Source organism: Pseudophryne corroboree, chromosome 4 (assembly GCF_028390025.1).
Source record: "Pseudophryne corroboree isolate aPseCor3 chromosome 4, aPseCor3.hap2, whole genome shotgun sequence".
Taxonomy (NCBI): domain Eukaryota; kingdom Metazoa; phylum Chordata; class Amphibia; order Anura; family Myobatrachidae; genus Pseudophryne; species Pseudophryne corroboree.
The window spans coordinates 47,166,390-47,186,368 of record NC_086447.1 but is presented as its reverse complement, the minus strand read 5'-3'; the positions used below and the strand labels follow the sequence as shown (position 1 = coordinate 47,186,368).

At 40.5% G+C, this 19,979-nt stretch overlaps 1 protein-coding gene and 1 pseudogene across 1 annotated transcript; both read left to right on the top strand.

Annotated features, from left to right (window-relative positions):
• Positions 1 to 2,156: 2,156 nt before the first annotated feature.
• LOC134910823 (taste receptor type 2 member 39-like) lies at positions 2,157 to 3,083 on the top strand. Its single transcript, XM_063919207.1, has one exon. The coding sequence runs from the start codon at positions 2,157 to 2,159 to the stop codon at positions 3,081 to 3,083; it is 927 nt and encodes a 308-aa protein (XP_063775277.1).
• A 13,682-nt stretch (positions 3,084 to 16,765) lies between these two features.
• LOC134913137 (5S ribosomal RNA) lies at positions 16,766 to 16,885 on the top strand (annotated as a pseudogene).
• The last annotated feature ends 3,094 nt before the right edge of the window (positions 16,886 to 19,979 follow it).

Below are 19,979 nucleotides of genomic sequence, written 5' to 3'. Positions count from 1 at the left end.
GACAGAGAGTTGCAACCTGCATGTCAGGTCAGTGAAGCCCAAATCTCATTGCAAGGGTTCCTGGTGAAAACCATCATTAGATTAGACCCCACGGGTCTGCTCTGGGTATCACGCAAACCTATAGTATGGGTCAGTATGCACACTATCAATCTGTGGGTTGTGCCATATACAGTATGTTTCATTTTGATAATACTCCTCAAAAATGTCTTGATGTTTGTACAACATTGACAAAGAGTTGAATTTCACTCAACCCTGCAACTGTTTTAAAGTAACTAAATTATTCATCACATTCAAATGCGATGATGACACTGGATAAGATATTTGTAAATTTGCAGTCAAATGTTATGTAAAGCACAAAGTAAACACTTCTATATTTAATAATAACTCAATGTTAGTTTATATCACACTGCAGACGGTCTGCACAACAACCAGCCAGTTCTAGATGGTGATGAAGGAATCAGACGCTCTGACATTACTGCTTCATCCTGTGAAGACACTATGAGTTTTGTAAATATTATCGTGTGCGTGTGTGTGTGAGTCTATGGGGCAGCGTGTGTGTGTGCCGCTATGGGGCAGTGTTTGTGTGTGAGTCTATGGGGGAGCATGTGTGCACAAGGCTATGGGGCTGCGTGTGTGTGTGAGGCTATGGGGCAGCATGTGTGTGTGCCGCTATGGGGCAGTGTTTGTGTGTGAGTCTATGAGGCAGCATGTGTGTGTGAGGCTATGGGGCAGCATGTGTGTGAGGCTATGGGGCAGTGTGTGTGTGTGTGAGGCTACGGGGCAGCGTGTGTGTGCCACTATGGGGCAGTGTTTGTGTGTATGAGGCTATGGGGCAGCGTGTGTGTGTTTTCAGTTATGGGGCTGCGTGTGTGTGAGTCTATGGGGCAGCATGTGTGTGTGAGGCTATGGGGCAGTGTGTGTGAGGCTATGGGGCAGCGTGTGTGTGTGTGCCACTATGGGGCAGAATGTGTGTGTGAGTCTATGGGGCTGTGTGTGTGTGTGAGGCTATGGGGCAGCATGTGTGTGTGTGTGCCGCTATGGGGCAGAATGTTTGTGTGAGGCTATGGGGAAGCGTGTGTGTGTATGAGGCTATGGGGCAGCGTGTGTATGTAAAGCTGTGGGGCAGTGTGTGCGGCTATGGGGCAGTGTCTGTGTGTGTGGCTACAGGACAGCGTGTGTGGTTGGGCGGGACTTTGGTGGCCTCCGGCAAGATGGGAGGAGCTTCGGACATCTGGACACTGGCAGTGAATGGGAATGTTTTGTACATGGCCGTGCCCCCTCCTCACTATGGCCCTCTCCTCCTCTAATATAGCCACGGCCAACGTAGAGAGAAACTGAGCCTGAGCCAGCTGAGTGTGTCTATTGTTCTTGGCATGACTGGGTGCACGGGGAACTGCGGGCCCTGGAGTCAACCCGGGCTCCATAGCAGCCGCATCCCCTTAACACCACTGAAAGAAATGACATAAGGTATTATATAGACAATGGATTATATGGGCAATGCACCCATGCACAATTTAGCCATGGTCACTCCTAGACTCCATTTTGTGTTTAAGATGGACTGGCTGGAAACAAATAAGGAGTCACTGACATCTAATTTATTTCAATGTTGAAATAATAGCATTGCTATCATGCGTGTACCGGGGCGTACGTATCACGGTAGAGAACACATCTGTATATGGCTGATCATACTGGAAAATACTGAGTAGTTCTTTAAAAGTATGTATAGGAAAATGTTCAATATCCTCTTTTTGTAATGTAGACTAAAGAAAAAATATTTTTTCTTTAAACAAAGGGTTTTAATTGTTTAGACAATTATGCAATAGTAAGATGGTATTTCCCTTCCAGTCTAAGATCATTAACATCCCTCACAAATATCAGATACTGTAACTACCACATGCACAAGGAGAGAAATTCTATTTAAACCAAGTAGAAAAAGTGACTGATTGCATTCAAATGTAATGATGACACTGCAGCAGCTCTTTGAAGTTTGGTAGCCAAATATCATGCAAAACATACATTAAAATGTCCTGTATTTAATAATAACTCACTCCCAGTCAATGCCACACCTCAGACAGTCTCTACATTACACCAGACCATTCTTAAAGGTTGTGAAGGAATTATACGCTCTGACAAAAGTTCATCAACCTATAAAGAATATGAGTTTCGCAACCTTGATCTTCTCATCTTCTGTTTGGTTTGTGATAGCTATCGGAGTACTTCTCAATGCATTTATTGTGACACAAGTCTTCATTTGGTGGTTGAAGCTTCAAACTCTTCAAACCATTGACATTATCATGGCCAGCCTGGGAGCGGTGAGGATTATTCTTCTGATTATGAGTCAAAAGGATATGGCTGTGGGAAGTGTCACTCAATCATTCGAGACACTAAAGAATTCTGTATATCATAATGCTGCAATTATATTTTTGTCATTCTGCAGCCTGTGGTTGTGCACCGTGCTCTGCGTCTTCTACTTTGTGAAGATCACAAACTACAGCAACAGATTATTCATGAGACTTAAGATGAACATCTCCAGGATGGTCCCCTGGCTGCTCCTGACGTCACTGCTGGTGTCTTTTCTCTCCAGTCTGCCCAGCATATGGTGCATATACGGACGCTACATAAATTCTACCCAAGACAGTAACAGCTCCAGTTTTGGAGATGTAACTATAGAAGCAAATTATAAAAATTTATTGATCATCTATTTCACGGGATCTCTGTTACCGTTCCTCATATTCTGTGCATCAGTTTGTCTTCTGATCATGTCACTCCTGAAACACACCCGGAATATGAGCAGCAAAGATTCAGGATTCACTAAAATCCAACTAGAAGCCCACATAAGTGCCATTAGAAACATAGTCTATTTTCTGTTCTTTTATGCTCTGTATATTATAAGTTCATGCTTGATGATTCTAAGCTTCCAGACAGGAAATTTATTTTATGTCTTAATTTGTCGTATGTTTGCATCTGTCTACCCAACACTGCACTCTGCTATATTAATAGCCAGCAATGCAAACCTGAAGCACTCTCTCCTCGTTGCTCTACGCTGTGCAAGAGCCAGTAACCCAAATGACCAAATGCCATAATTCAAGCTGCACTGATTCATGTGTTGTCATCATAGGCTGTATTATGATCCTTAGTCTGACAATAGCTGTGTAACGAGTTCTGTAATGATTATGTTTCATTTTTTTGAGATTGGTTTATACATAAACTAATGATGGTATATTCATGTATTTAGTTTTCACTCTACTTAATTGTAATTAACCGTACATGTTTATTTTATTCTGCCACCATCACGATTGTGTTTTCTACTGCTTATATGAATGGTGCAATAAATAGGAACAGTTGGGTAACAAGTTGCAGTAAGTTTTTTTCTTTCTGATATCTATGAATGAAGATCTTTAAAGAGCCACAGAGAAGTATCAAATGTTGCCCCTTTTTATGCGTGTTTTCTATTATTAAGAGGACAAGGCAAAACAGAAACAATTTGTGTTATAAGAGGTTGTAGGATGTTGTGTCTCTGTTCCATATCACATTACATAGCACCAACATACCATAGCACTCGGCTACTACTCACACCAAAACTAGAGAGGAAAAGAGAAAAAAATGTTTAGATACTGTATATACAGTACAGTCTGTCTGGGATTACATGAATAGACAAAAGGATTTGAGCAAGCCTACATCCACAGAAGAGTTGTGGTTGGTTCTCCAAGATGGTTGGAACAACCTCCCTGCTGAGTTCCTTCAAAAACTGTGTGCAAGTGTACCTAGAAGAATTGATGCTGTTTTGAAGGCAAAGGGTAATCACACCAAATATTGATTTGATTAACATTTCTCTTCTGTTCAGTCACTTTGCATTTTGCTAAAAGATAAAAATAAACTGTTAACACTTCTATTTTTTAAGGCATTCTCACTTTTCAGCATTTTTCCCCACCTGCCAAAATATTTTGCACAGTATTGTATATATATATATATATATATATATATATATATATATAGACGTATACATAACATAGTCCATGTCCACCTGGGCCTTAGGAGGTACAGAAGAGCACGGGTAGCCAGCACACCAATTTCTTTGCAATAAAAACATTTAATTTCATGTGAAGAAGAAATGCTCTGACATATTATTCATAATGCCATGAAAATGCAGTCAATCATCCGGGTATATAAATACTGTGTATTCACCCATTCCTTCAGAATAACATTTGGGAAAACATCAGTCAACGAAATTGTTTCGGTGGTATCAACCACCTTCCTCCAGGACAGCCTATATATATATATATATATATATATATATAAAAACAAGGAGTACCCTTAGGCGCTACGTGGAGCGGAACTGAGCTGCAGCTTAGACGAACCCCCTGTTAGATGGGGCCCTAAGATATCAAACCAACAAACTAGAGTCTAAGTGCGCTAATGGATAGTACTGTATATCAGAAATAAACAGATTTAAAAGATTCAACTTTCAGTTTTTAATACATAAAAGCCACAATAGCATAAAACATCTGTGAGCATATAAACATCTCTTTACAGAATGTATAGACAATGTATACAAACAGTTTCTGTCAGATGGAAAATTCAAGTGAAACTTGAGATTCGTGGTAAATCTTCCTTAGTAGTATAGAATACAGATGGAATACAGTACTCGAACACAACCCAACGCGTTTCGTCCCTAACTGGGACTTCCTCAGGGGTAATATCTAAATGACAGAATACAGTCACTACACAATGTTTATTAGTGTGCAGTTATACAAATAATAGCTAACATAGCTATACATACCGAGTGCCAGATGTTTTTTACAGATAATCCTAAAATTGTGTAAAAAGCTCACTGAATATAAAAGCAGGCAAAGGACCTGATAAAATGAAAAAGGAGTGGTGTATAAAATATTTTAGGGTCTCAGATAAATGTAGGAACAAAGCAACAAAATGAGGGAGGATGGGGATAATACGTACCAAAATGACTGGGAAATCATAATATTGAACTGCTTTCCCAGTCATTTTGGTACGTATTATCCCCATCCTCCCTCATCTTGTTGCTTTGTTCCTACATTTATCTGAGACCCTAAAATATTTTATACACCACTCCTTTTTCATTTTATCAGGTCCTTTGCCTGCTTTTATATTCAGTGAGCTTTTTACACAATTTTGGGATTATCTGTAAAAAACATCTGGCACTCGGTATGTATAGCTATGTTAGCTATTATTTGTATAACTGCACACTAATAAACATTGTGTAGTGACTGTATTCTGTCATTTAGATATTACCCCTGAGGAAGTCCCAGTTAGGGACGAAACGCGTTGGGTTGTGTTCGAGTACTGTATTCCATCTGTATTCTATACTACTAAGGAAGATTTACCACGAATCTCAAGTTTCACTTGAATTTTCCATCTGACAGAAACTGTTTGTATACATTGTCTATACATTCTGTAAAGAGATGTTTATATGCTCACAGATGTTTTATGCTATTGTGGCTTTTATGTATTAAAAACTGAAAGTTGAATCTTTTAAATCTGTTTATTTATGATATACAGTACTATCCATTAGCGCACTTAGACTCTAGTTTGTTGATAGATATATATATATATATATATATATATACATACATATAGATAAACAGAAACAAATGCTTATCATTTTATTCATAAAACAGTTTTAAAACATTCTGTTGTTAGCCACAAAGATGTTGCTCATACCAAATATTACAACAGTGTGGGCTTAATACCACTTGGTTTTATATAGCTGCACTACAGCAATCTCCTCCACGTCACCTGTCTCTCCTTGGCTGGGACCACACACCGAGCTGATTGACTGGACCAAAGCCGCAACATGTCAGGACACCACTGCCATGAGTACCAGGGAAGGAGAGCCGGAGCAGGATCGTCCACCAGGATTGGCCTGGAAATCTGAGGAAAAATCACTTCATGGAAAGGGTAGTGGACAAGTGGAATAGCCTCCCATCAGAGGTGATAGGGACTAATACAGCAGAGTAATTTAAACATGCTTTTGATAGATATAAGGATATCCTTTCAAAGAAATAAGCATCAAATTGCGTTTGAGGTAACAATAGGGTTAAAAAAAAGTGGCAGACTAGATGGGCCAAGTGGTTCTTATCTGCCATCAAATTCTATGTTCCTTAGTTTCGTTGGCAAGAGAAAGGCTAAGTCGCAGGTTAGTAGAAACAGATGGAAGACAGATAGTAAATAGATAATTAATAAGTCACCAGCAAAAAAGGTCGACAGGGTCAAAAAGTCAAAAGTTAAATTGTCGACATGGACTTGGGTTAACATGTTCAAAAGTTCAGTAGGTTTAAAAGGTCACCATGCAAATGATCAACACAGAAAAGATCAGCACATAGTTTTTCATGATTTTTCATGATTTTTAAGGTTAGAAATTAAGGTTAGGATTAGAGTTAGGAATTTAAGGGAAGGTTTGGGTTAGGCTGCCGGAGTGTACAGTTAGGGTAAGGCACACTTGGCTGATCATTAGGGTTAGACTGTAGAATGGGACAGTAAGGGTTAGGGGTTAGGCTTAGGGTTAGGCACTTGTGGGGAGTTAAGCTGGGTACACATTAGAGGATTTGGCCACTTCCGACATATCGGAACAATTCCTTCTAATCATCCACTGCTGCAACTTTGATATCCAGCCATTACATGCTTTTTGTACTATGATAGGTATTGACAATTTTATCTTTTACTAGTTATTTCTAGGCCAGACTATAGTCTGTTCTCACTGTGTATTAGTGGGGGTATAGTGATTTGTTCACACCTTGTGGCAACCTTTTGCTGTGGGTGGAGTTTTCAGAGGGTGGGGGCTGCTATCAATTAACCCTGCATCCATGTCTGCATGGTTATTTAACTAGTATTGGTCAAGGCTGCCAGCATTTTAGTTGCTAAGTATATTAGTGCAAAGTAGGATGATATAATCTATGGAGATATACGGAGATAAACAGGAGAGAAACAGAGGGACAGCAGACTACCTCCCCCCACCTCCACAAAAGAACTACAACCAACAGACTACAGTGAGTTACCCATACCACTACCAGTAATGCCTGCAGCCTGCACAGCCTGGATACTGAACAACCTGTCTGATTAAGTAGCAGCCCTACTGCTTTCACACATTGCTCACACTCACATTTACACAATCTACAACCACTGTGTATCCATCTCAGCTTTTCCATTCCTAACATTATTTCTTAAAATACTGTTTGCACTGTCTTTTGCTTACATTACACCCCACATACTCCTTGTTCATTCTATATTACACCATTCTATTCCCCTTAACACTACTGTACCAAATTATGGCTCCTCGATCCTGTCACATACCAATCCTCACTGCAAGGTCTCACCCCCCAAATTCAAAATCACCCACAAACACTCAGAACCCAGCCAACCTTATCCCTATCTCCCCTGTCCCCTCCCTTCCTTTCTCCTGTGCACTCTGGAATGCTAGATCAATCTGCAACAAACTGCCAACTATCCATGACCTCTTCATCTCCCACTCTTTTCACCTTCTCGCCATCACTGAAACCTGGCTCTCCTCCTCTGACACCACCTCCCCTGCTGCCCTCTCCTACGGAGGCCTCTCCTTCACCCACACAATCAGAACTGATGGTCGCCAGGGTGGAGGCGTGGGCGTCCTTCTCTCCCCTAACTGCACCTTTCGTGTCATCCCACCTGAGCCCTCTCTCACCTTCTCCACCTTTGAGGTCCACACTATCCGCCTCTTCTACCCCATTCACCTCCTTGTGGCAGTGATCTACCGCCCCCTGGCCACTGTTCACCTTTCCTTGACAACTTTGCTGCCTGGCTTCCCCACTTTCTCTCCTCTGACCTCCCCTCTGTCATCCTCGGAGACTTTAACATCCCTATTGACATCACTAATGCCGCTTCCACTAATCTTCTCGCCCTTTCCACCTCCTTTGGACTTTCTCAATGGACCTCCACCGCTACTCACAATCTCGGCCACTCCCTCGACCTTGTCTTCACCCACCGATGTGATCTCTCTGATTTCTCAAACTCTCCCTTCCCTCTCTCTGACCACCATCTGCTTTCTTTCACCCTCTCATCCTCCCTCCTCCTCTCCACGCCCAGACCCACCACCACCAGACGCAATCTTGGGTCTCTCAACCCCACTTTCATGTCCTCCCTCGAGACTTTACTCTCTCCTCTTTCCACTATGACTTGTCCCAACCAGGCAGCCACCTTCTATAACTCTTCCCTAACCGCTGCTCTCGACTCTGTGGCCCCCCTCTCCTCTGTCCCCCTCCGCCGCTCCAAACCCCAACCCTGGCACACCAAACTAACACGTTTCTTACAAAAATGCTCACGCTCCGCTGAACGCTCCTGGAGGAAATCTCACTCTCTGCCGGACTTCCTCCATTTCAAGTTTATTCTCTCCTCCTACAGCTCTGCTCTTTCCCTCACCAAGCAATCCTTTTTCCAAGCACTCATCTCTTCTCAGTCCTCCTGTCCACGCCGTCTCTTTGAAACTTTCAACACTCTCCTTCACCCCCCTCCTCCTCCCCTCCCATCCTCCCTCACTGCCATTGACTTTGCCTCCTTCTCCATCTCCAAAATTGAGGATATCCGACACGACATCTCCCGCCGTCACCCCTCTGCTACCCCCCTGCCCCCTCTATCCCTCCCCTCCATCTATCCCACCCTGTCCTCCTTCCATCCGACTTCAGAAAAGGAAGTCCACTCCCTCATCTTATCCCCCCCCCACCACCTGCCCCTGGACCCCCTCCCCTCCCGTCTTCTCCACTCCCTCTCCCCCACTGCCTGCTCCCACCTTGCTCACCTCTTTAACCTGTCCCTCTCCACCGGCATCTTCCCCTCACCATTCAAACATGCTCTGGTCTCACCTATTCTCAAAAAACCCAACCTCGACCCCTCATCACCCACTAACTACCGCCCCATCTCTCTTCTCCCTTTCGCCTCCAAATTACTTGAACGACTAGTCTACAGCCGTCTCACAAGCTACCTCTCTGACAACTCCATCCTCGATCCACTACAATCTGGCTTTCGCCCACTCCACTCAACTGAGACTGCCCTGGTGAAAGTCACCAATGACCTGCTTTTGGCCAAATCCAGGGGCCACTTCTCTCTGTTCATCCTTCTGGACCTCTCTGCTGCCTTTGACACCGTAGATCACCCTCTCCTCCTCGGCACACTCCAAAACGCTGGCCTCTCTAGCACTGTCCTTGACTGGTTTTCTTCTTACCTCACTAACCGCTCCTTCTCTGTGTCTGCCTCAAGCACCACCTCACAACCTTCCATCCTTCCTGTTGGTGTCCCTCAGGGTTCTGTCCTTGGACCCCTTCTGCTCTCCCTGTATACCTCTTCCCTGGGTGCGCTCATTAACTCATTTGGCCTTCAATACCACCTCTATGCTGATGACACACAACTCTACCTCTCATCTCCTGATCTGTCCCCCTCTGTCCTCTCTCAGGTTTCCAGCTGCCTCTCTGCAATCTCCTCCTGGATGTCTGAACGCTCTCTAAAGCTCAACATGGACAAAACGGAACTCATCATCTTCCCCCCATCCAGAGCAACACCCCCGACCAATATCTCCATCATTGTTGACAACACCACCATCTCCCCCGTTCCCCAACTCCGCTGCCTGGGCGTCACTCTTGACTCCTCCCTCTCCTTTGCACCCCACATCCAAGCTCTAGCACAATCCTGTCGTTTCCAGCTACGCAACATTGCTCGTATCAGGCCATATCTCTCCCAGAGTGCAACTAAACTCATCATCCACTCACTGGTCATCTCACGACTTGATTACTGCAATGTCCTCCTCACTGGCCTCGCTTGCTCCCATCTTGCTCCCCTCCAATCTGTCCTGAACTCCGCAGCTAGGCTTATCTTCCTCTCCCGCCGCACCACATCTGCCACTCCCCTTCAACAAAATCTACACTGGCTCCCATTCCCCTACAGAATCCTCTTCAAACTCCTCACTCTCACATACAAGGCCATCTCTAATTCCACTTTTCCCTACATCTCCAACCTCCTTTCCCTTCATACTCCCTCCCGCCCCCTACGGTCGACTAATGACCGTCGCCTCTCCACCGCCCTGGTTACTGCTTCCCATGCACGAGTTCAGGATTTTGCACGTGCTGCACCCCTTCAGTGGAACGCACTCCCCCACTCCATTAGACTCTCCCCAACCTTGCAAAGCTTCAAACGGGCTCTAAAAACCCACCTATTCATTAAAGCATACCCTTCTAATGCATAACCCAGAGCTGAAGCCGCGCCTCCACCCCCTACCTCATGCCGTGAGCATCTCAGCTGTGCTTGCATACTGCCATCAGGCTACCTCCCGCTTGCCTGCACCTCTTGTCATCTGTCTGTCGCCCCTCCCCAATAGATTGTTAGCTCTTCAGAGCAGGGCCCTCTTTCCTCTTGTTATCTAAGCCCTCGTCTCGACACATTTCACTCACAGCTCTCCCCTACTCAACGACCATTTTTATCCTGCTAATAAAGGCTCATCTCCATCTATGACCACCAGCCTCTAGTAGTACGATGATCACTCCCTCAATACTTACATCTTAGCTGTACTATGTCTTGAGAATGTGTGGTGCTCTGTTACCTGTACTCTATTTCTGTTATTTATTTACTGTAATGCTATGTTTGTCTCCTGTACTGTCCTTTGTACGGCGCTGCGAAACACATGTGGCGCCTTATAAATAAAATGTAATAATAATAATAATAATCCAGTGTGTATGCACTATTTGCGTGCTCCCGCAGCTGTCAATGATGTCCTCTTGTCAGTCTTGCAAGCAGCAAAATCTAAGTAGATTGTCAATGACAGCATACTCCTGGATGTGGCCACTGAAGATATATTTTGCAAGACTGCACAGTGTGTACACTGTTGTTTTTCCAGGAGTTCAAGGGAAATCGTTGATGACATTGCATCGTTTGCAGGTTGTCTAATGTGCACCACTAAGGGAGGGTACAACTTAGGTTATGCACTTGGTTTAGGGTTAGGCTGCAAAAGGGACATTTAGGGTTAGGCACCAGGGGATGACAAGGGTTAGGGACTAGGGGGAGGGTTAGGGTTAGAATTAGGGTTAAAATAACAAAAAACGTGTTTACTTTTTCTGTGTCGACCATTTGGATTTTGACCTTTAGAACCTGTCATCCTTTTTATCCTTTCGAAGTAAATGTCGACCATTAAACTTTTCAAACTTTTGATCCTGTTGTTCTTCTGACCCTGCCAACCTATTGACCATCAATCATTAGTGTTGACCTGTTCACTCTCTAACTATGTACTGTTGATCTTTTAATCCACACCCATGAGAAAAGCAAATTTAATTTGGCCTGAGAAAACGTCGAGGTGAGTTTTGATATACTGTAGTGCTGGTAACTTGTCTAACAGTCATCACACTCTGCAATATCCAAGCCATAGACAGAAAAGCTTCAAAGCTATGTAGAAAATGAACATTACCCATTAGAGGATGAACACCTAGGGCCTGATTTTTTATTGTGACAATTCTTAATTATGTGGTTGAAGCATCAAACTGTTAAAACCATTGACATTATCATGGCTAGCCTGGGAGAGGTAAGGGTCATTGTTCTAATTACTATATGTGTCTTCAGGAGACTGCCATGGCAAGTGTCGCTCATCCATTCATAACTATAGAGAATTCTGTATATTATGAAGCTTCAATGACATTTATGGAGTTCTGCAGCCTGTGGTGGGGCACCGTGCTCTGCATATTCTAATGCATGAAGATCACAAACTACAGCAACCGATTATTCTTGAAACTTAAGATAAACATCTCCAGAATGGCCCTCTGGTTGCTCATGATGTTGCTGCTGGTGTCTTCTTTCCAGTCTGCCCAGGATATGGTCCATCGTGTACCCAGTGCACTACATGAATTCTACACAGGAATGAAAATCTTTAAAGAGCCACAGTGAAGTGTCAAAAGGCACCTCTGTATGTGTCTTTTACATTTAAGAGGACCCAGCAAAAAATATAAACAATTACATTATGTTGGGTTTTAGTTTATAGGATGTTATGATTACATATCACATTACATAGCGCCAACATACTGCACCACACTTGGTTCCTGCTTAATCAAACGTACAAGCCAAAAGATTTTTCCTTTGGGGTTCATCATAATAAACAGACTGACTTTAGGCCATGCTAACATAGACAGGGAAAATATAAATATTATTTAAGTACAATTTGATGCATTTCACTAATGATCACTTGTTCACCAGTCATTGAGGAAGCTAAGTGCCAAATGGATAGAAGTATCCTATTAGTCTTCAGTTTTAAAGAGACATGGAAATATATGTGTACCACTTTAGAAAACTTAGAAGATCATGAGGAGGAAAAACAAAGAAGTCCCTCAATAAGTAAACTTTGAACTTATATTAGCATTGAAAGAGCAACATAGCCTTCAAAATTCCTATACAATTAATCTGAGTGACGTGTAAAAAAGTGCATAAAATAATATATTTTACTAATTCTATATACTTGCATACTTTGTAGTTATACCTATCATATAATATACCTTACATGGAAAATGAGCACACACCGCAGAGTTAGATATGTGACCTTTATACACACATTAGTTCACTTATAAGATACATGTTCCTTTAAAAGATTTCGTACAACACATCAGCAGCTTCAGTGTTAATAGAATTGGAATTAGCCCCAAATAAGGATAACCAGCTTCTAGCTTGTTACCAAGAATAGTACTGAGGTCCTAATATGAACATAAAAGTTTAGGGAGATTCTTCAAGAACATATGAGATCAGTGAATTGGGTGTAACCAAGTATTATAAAAATAAGTGTACTGCCATGTTTAAATTGTTATTGTCACCTAACCCTGGATGAGCGGATGCTGCCTCTCAGCCTGTACATGGGCGTGGTCTTTCAAATAAATAAAAAATTAATAGTTTTATTAAGCCGGATTAAATTCAATCTGTTACTTCATGCAACAAGAAAACAAGCAGTTAAAATAGTATTTAACATCTAAAACTAAATAAAACCAACAAAAAACACCAACAATTTATTGTTGAACTAAGAACTATTCTTTGTACCTTTAGGCCAGTATTCAGTTAGCCACGGTAAATTACTGTGACTAATTAGCGCACCTGGGGCTATTCAGTTAGCCCCAAATGCCAGAAAATATGGGGGTTTGGTCCGCCAAATCCACGATAAGTGCCCCTTTTTACAGCAACAAGTGCTGCAAAAATACATACAGTAGGTCCTTGGCTTTTTGTGGATAAAATCTATTTTTGCACGAAAAATAGGGGGGGGGGGGGGGGTGTTAGAGCTAATTGAATAGGGGCAATAATAAAAACTGTGAATTTCTTTTTTCCACTGCACTATAGCGGGAAATTGAAAACCCCCTTTGTCTTTATCATTCTCTTCAGGAATACATTGATGTAAACAAGTGAATCATGTTCGCCCATTAAACTAATATTTGCTCAGCATTTTGCACCAATAGATGAGTGCTATGAATAACTAGTTTACTCTGATGCAAACTTGATCACCAATAGAGATGTGTGGGACCCTCATGCTTTGGTTTTGGGTCTAATTCATTATCGTATTTTGGTTTTTGTCAAATCTACCTCAAATGTTTTGGTTCGGATACTGTTTTTTGTTCAGTTTTGGATTCCTTTAAAATTGATAAAGATGGCTAAAATCATGTAATTTGGTTTTGTTTATATGCAATCCAAAACCCAAGTTCGGTTTTTAAATCCAAGTTCTGACATAACAACAGACCCGAGCCGGGACTCGGTTTCACTTGGAATGACAAACTGATTCCAAACTGGGACTCGATTCAACTCAGAACTCTTACATTCGGGTGTGTTCATATTTAAGGAAAAACGAACCATACATCTCTAATCACCAGTCAATAAAACATTTTTCTATACCTTAGATGGTTAATTTTATATAATATAGATATCATTTAATTTGGGCCTTTCTTGCTGATAACCATACTGTACCATAGAACAAATTATACTTATTTCAGTTAAATGGGTTAAACTAATTGGTTATTGAGGGTTTAATAATTATCTTTTTTTACCTACAGTAGTACTTATATTTTAAGTCTTAAAATTAACATTTTGAAATTATTGGAGAAAATAATAATATTACAATGTTCACTATATAAATTCGAATATGTAAAAAAATAAAAAAAATGATAAATTGGTTGAATATCAATCAGCAGTTCATTCCCTAAGTTCACCATCCCCTGTGAATTAGTCACAAGATCCATTAGTAAACTATTTTACAATATCTTTAATAGGAACATATAAATCTAACTATAAACTAAATTCCATAAAATATTAAAATATGATTACATTAGAGTTTAATTTCGGCCCACTCATTATTGTTGTTTGGTAAATATGTCCCACTAAGTGATGGCCCTTCAATGTCATTTGTACCAGTGGCAGTGTGCACAGTTTTGAAGATATGTTTACAGGCCCAGCAACAGGGGGGGACAAAGGGTACATCCTTCCCGGGCCCCAACGTCCACAGGCGCCCCGTAGTTCAGATGGGCACAAAACGGGACAGTTGCGCCTAAATTTGATCTAAATGCTGGTACCATGTAGCTAGCCCCAACAAAACAATGAATTTATATCCCCCTTCCCTCGTGACCCCCTCCCCGGCAACCCCCGTAACCTGGTACAGTCCATAGTAATGAATGACGCCACTGTTCTGGCATCATTATATGGGACGCTGATGTCTCTTATTCTGTCCTTCTCCCTACCTCAGTCCATGCTGCCATGGCTGCTGAAGAGCAGTAGGAGCCAGTGATGAGATCATGCTTATGGTGCGACCTCATTTATGGCACAACACTTAACCCATTGCCGAAGCAGCCAAGTGTGTGGTAAGTGTGTGTGTGTTTAGGGGAGGTTGGGGGGAGGCAGAGACCCACTATGGAATTACCTGACATATACCCTGGCAAAATTATTATTTACTCTGCACATGTACTTGCTCCTACTTTATATGTGTGTGTGTTGGGGGAGCATGGGTGCGGGGGCCCAGATACATAACTGTACCGGGCCCCAGGAATTCTGTTGCCGGCACTGAGTGTTTAAGGGAAGGGAGATGGGAACAAAGCAGTGCTTCCATAGAAGAGATATGGATAAATAAAAAAAGAAATATCAATAACAAGATATAGAGAATAATATGTAAAGAATAAAAGTAAAAAAACATAAAAGTAATAAAAAGATTTTAACGTATTCATATCTCACTTTAGAAAGTGTTTCCAATATTATTTTTGCTGCTTAAAAAAAGACTATTGGCAGATATTGTCATTTGCTGTACCCCAATATCTAATAATGTGATTACAGTACTAAACTCACTACCTATTTAAATCTGACTGATAAACTAATCAACCTGTGATCAAGCCTATCAGCGAAACGTACGTCAGGACCATGGTCACGTGGTGCGCACACGCGACCTAGAAGCCGGAGCATTAGAGCGTGTCACCAGGCAACCACAGAAGCCGCGGAAGCTAGCGGCTCTATCCACCTGCCGGAGCTCAATCACGGGCACAACAGTGACGGGTATCCGCCCAAATCACCCCCTACTGTCTGGATCTCACTTGCGGACACACACAGCGGGAGGTAGCGGCACTCCCCCCACCCGCTGGAGCTCAACTGTGGGCAGGAGTAGCGGGGATTAGCAGCATCCATCCCGCTACCTATACCTTCATCATCCGCACCAGAAAACCTGGGGACATCAAAACTCTACAGCCTGGTATCGTATGTAACACCAGAATACCTGGTTCAAATATAACAGCATCTGTCATTTTTATACACTCAGTATCCTTACCTAGGGTGATTAGCTAATAGTCTTCTGCCACATTCCTGTTTAGTGGCAATGCTATTATAAGCTGGTATATTATTAAGCCTGTTAAGCTTTTTTTGATCACTATAGAATGATTGATGATTTCTTTGCCCTGTAGGTTGACCCCTTCTGTATATTTGACCACATACTCCTCTCACAACAGAATACGCTACATGCTGCAGCATTAATACCAACTGCATATTCTGTAGAGGTACACCTAGATGGTTTACTCATCCATTTATTATTTATTGTGAAAACATATGCTTTTTTGAAATCTAAAATCGTGTTGAGCAACACCTGGTTTAAATCTGTATACTAGGTATCAAATGCACCTAATCCATCTCTGCAGAAATCATTAATGAGCTACCTGGTTACTCACTAATTGAGGGTAATTATACCAATCAGTGTTAAGCATACAATTGTGGACGTATCCCACTAATGGTGCATAACTGCATCTGAATGTGACTGCTGCATAGTGATACACATGGTTAGTGCTTGGATGGGAGACCATTTTTGGAATACATTGTTATTGTAACATTTACTTTCAACTGTATACCTCAGGTATACATATACCAATGGTGGATCTTTGGTTGTAAGAAAGATATAGATGATGACCCATTTAACTATAAAGGAATCTTTGTAGTAATTTTGGATCTTATTTGGTGAATAATTAAGTGTATTTCTGTCTTATTTAGACAGTACAATCAAGAATGAGTTTATTATCTATTCATCAATGACTGGTGTACAGTACAATATAAACAAGGAAGGATTTACCCTGATTGGTTTTTTATGGCCATAATAATTTCTTGCCATATAATTGTTATACCCAATCTGCACCTTTTGAATCTGGTTGGCATATGCGTGTCCGTCCCTCTTTCTGGCTAAAAATATGACCAATGCCTTTTCCAAATCAAGGTGACAAATGAAAGGGCTAGCTTAAGAAATTGCGGACATACCCCACTGGAGATGCCCAATCTCTTCCGATCTTGGAAGCTAAGCAGTGGAGGGCCGGACTAGTACTCGGATGGGAGACCACCTTGGAACATCCTGGTACTGCAAATAAATTTTGCTGCCCAATCTTAAAGTCACAGATAGGTACATGGACCCTCATGACCTATGATTTAATTTTCTGCAACCATTTTTTCCATTTGGGATTCTTGCAGTATGAACGATGGTCATATACCTATGTGACGGACACTTCTGAGACTAAAAGGTGATTTCCTTCTCTTCCTTTTTTGAGAATCTTAGCTTCTCCGGCTTACACTATACTATAGCGATTTTTTGCTAATTATTTACTTTAATTGATATAAATATTTTGCATAATAGTCTTGAATCACATATACATCTTTTTTGAACTCCGACAATTCTACATATTTTATTTAGAATCTATTAAAATCATAATTTTACCAGTATAAGACATTGATATACTATAGTTCCTCTGAGGTAGAGTGCTCCCAAAAAAGAGTCTACTTCTTTTTCCATATTCTTTATTTGGCATATTTTTTTCAACATATTTCTGACTCATGGGAGCACCACTGAATGGTAACTAAATATTGTGCATCTGAAAAGATACAATATCTTTCTATATGCAGTTACCGTAATCTGAAGCAATTCTATAATACAAATTTCAGTTTCTCAGAGGACTTTACTCAGATTTCTATTCATACAAAAATTATTGTCAGACCAGTGCGGTTCCCAAAAACCCTTCTCTCGAAAACTAATCAACCAGTAAGAAAACAACCAAAGGAAAAAACAAAAAAACAAACAAACAAACAAACAAACAAACAGGAATAAAATGACTAAACATATAATGGTTAAATAATTATAGAACAGAAATTTATAAAAAATAAAAAGCAGTCAGACTTTTAAGCCCATTAAGCACTGCTGGATACACATTTCTAAACCTGCGCATCCAGAAAACCTGTGCTCAAACACTTTGACATTTAGGCAATCTGAATTTGTTGAATGAGCAGCAGTCACAAAAACGATGATGAACACTGTGATTGTCTTCTCTAGTTAAAATAATCCTATAGTGTTAAAGAAATCTGAAGTTGAGAGATCTACTCATACAAACTAAAAATTATTTTTTTACAAGTACATTGTTAAAGATTTACAAAATATTTGGTGTCCCAATTTATTCAAATGTTAATAAAAATTTTCACTTTTGTAGTACTAGATGTAAATATGTACAATGTGCAATATGTTTACAAGTAATACATCTGAAGTGGCCACATACTGTATGAAACACCCTCGTATACTGTAGCTAACAACCAATTTGTGCTAATCTTCCAGCTGTGGATCAATACACAGCATAAGAAAATTATATTAAATATTGTTTTTACATTTATGAGAGGCATACAAATGCTGATGAACTTTCAAATTTTATGTTTTACTTTATCGTTTCAGTGTGTTCTACAAAAGCTTCTTTCTGTATAGAGTTTTAGGGTATTGTTTCACTGATTAGGTTTTAGTCCATTCTGAGACTTGGTCAATGAATCTTTCATGTGTTATGCCATGACATCTAATATATTTTTACTGTCCTAGCAAATATTCTTCAATCATGTTTTATTAAGATAAATGGTATAGTCTATGTAAGTGTTAATATCAATTTATTTTTTTAACAAAGTGTGTACTTAATTGTCAATTATATTAGTCTAATAGCCAAGAAGGAATAGTATCAGAGTGATGTGTTCTCATGAAAGAGAGGTTGAAATGGTTGAGATTAATGTGATCAAAAAATGTAGGCATAAAATCATCACCCAGATACCAAACTAAAAAAAATCATAATTTTATATCTTTTAGAGGACCAAGTTTTCCCCCAAATCACCAAACAATTTAAATACTTTTCAAACATCCCCATGTAGAGTTTTGTGAAATCTGGGGCAAACCTGGTTCCTATTGCGGTGTCAAAGATCTGTAATTACTGTAGGGTGTGAAACTCAGGGAAAACCTGGTCCCCATTGCTCTGCCAAAGACCTGTAACTAGAATTCATGGTTAATAAAAAAATAAGTGCTCATGAGAATAAAAATAATGGATTTCATAATACAGTCACACTGGTCCCCTGAACTCACAACATCACTACATAGGGAGAGTTTGGTTTAGTAACTGCAATGCCTCACTCATGAGCACACATCACTTATTCTATTAATTTGCTCATAAGGAATATTGGTATAGAGGGAGATACCATAGCAGGTAAAAAAAACGAAGAGCCCATACTTCACTCTATCCTTTAGATTACAATTAATCCAAGGGATAAAATGGAATTCAGGTTAATGACTTTTGACCATTTGTGATATCAAATTCCTTTATGCCCATATAGTGCAGTACTGCGGACACAACAGACCAAACTCCTCATGCAAAAACAGTGTGATATTTATACAAAGTAATGATAAGAGAAATGTCTAATGTCAGCACATCAATCTGAACTCAATCAGAATCTCCCATAGTCTTCTCTAAATTATCATTGGTTGAAAATGTTCACAAATCATAGAATGTTGAAAAACATTCCAAGATTTTTCCCACTTCTGTTTCTGTATCTGAATGGTTGTAGTTCTCATATCCTGAACGTGAATGGTTATAAGTAGGAGGACACCTTGGTCTTGATGTATATGTCTGTGGAAGATATATTTTGATGGCTAAAACTAAGCATCTGAATATGTCACTATAGCTACAGCTTGCTTCAGTCTTCGGGGCAATAATGTACTGTTCCTAGGACTCAGCACTGGCATAAGACCACTGATACATAACTTGATCCAAAACAAAACACCTATGTGAAAATATGCCAGTAAGACACTTATAATGTATAAGCCCTCTCACAGAGAGAAAGTGAAAAGTTGATAGGGTAAGTTTAATCTCTCAAGTAAAGATATCCCAGTACATGGAAATGTCTTCATCTGATACATAAGTGTAGCATGAATATTGGTTATCATTACCTTTATTATTACCTTAAACGTATGAAATGTTATGTTTCTTAAACATATGTATGTATATATATATATATATATATATATATATATATTATAGAGGAATTACACTAGAAATGTAGTGGTGCCTGACAGTTTAATATGTTTATATGTGTGTGGGTGGGTATATATATATATATATATAGAATCCACATCAGCGGCACACAGGACACAATCACAGAGACATTGAATG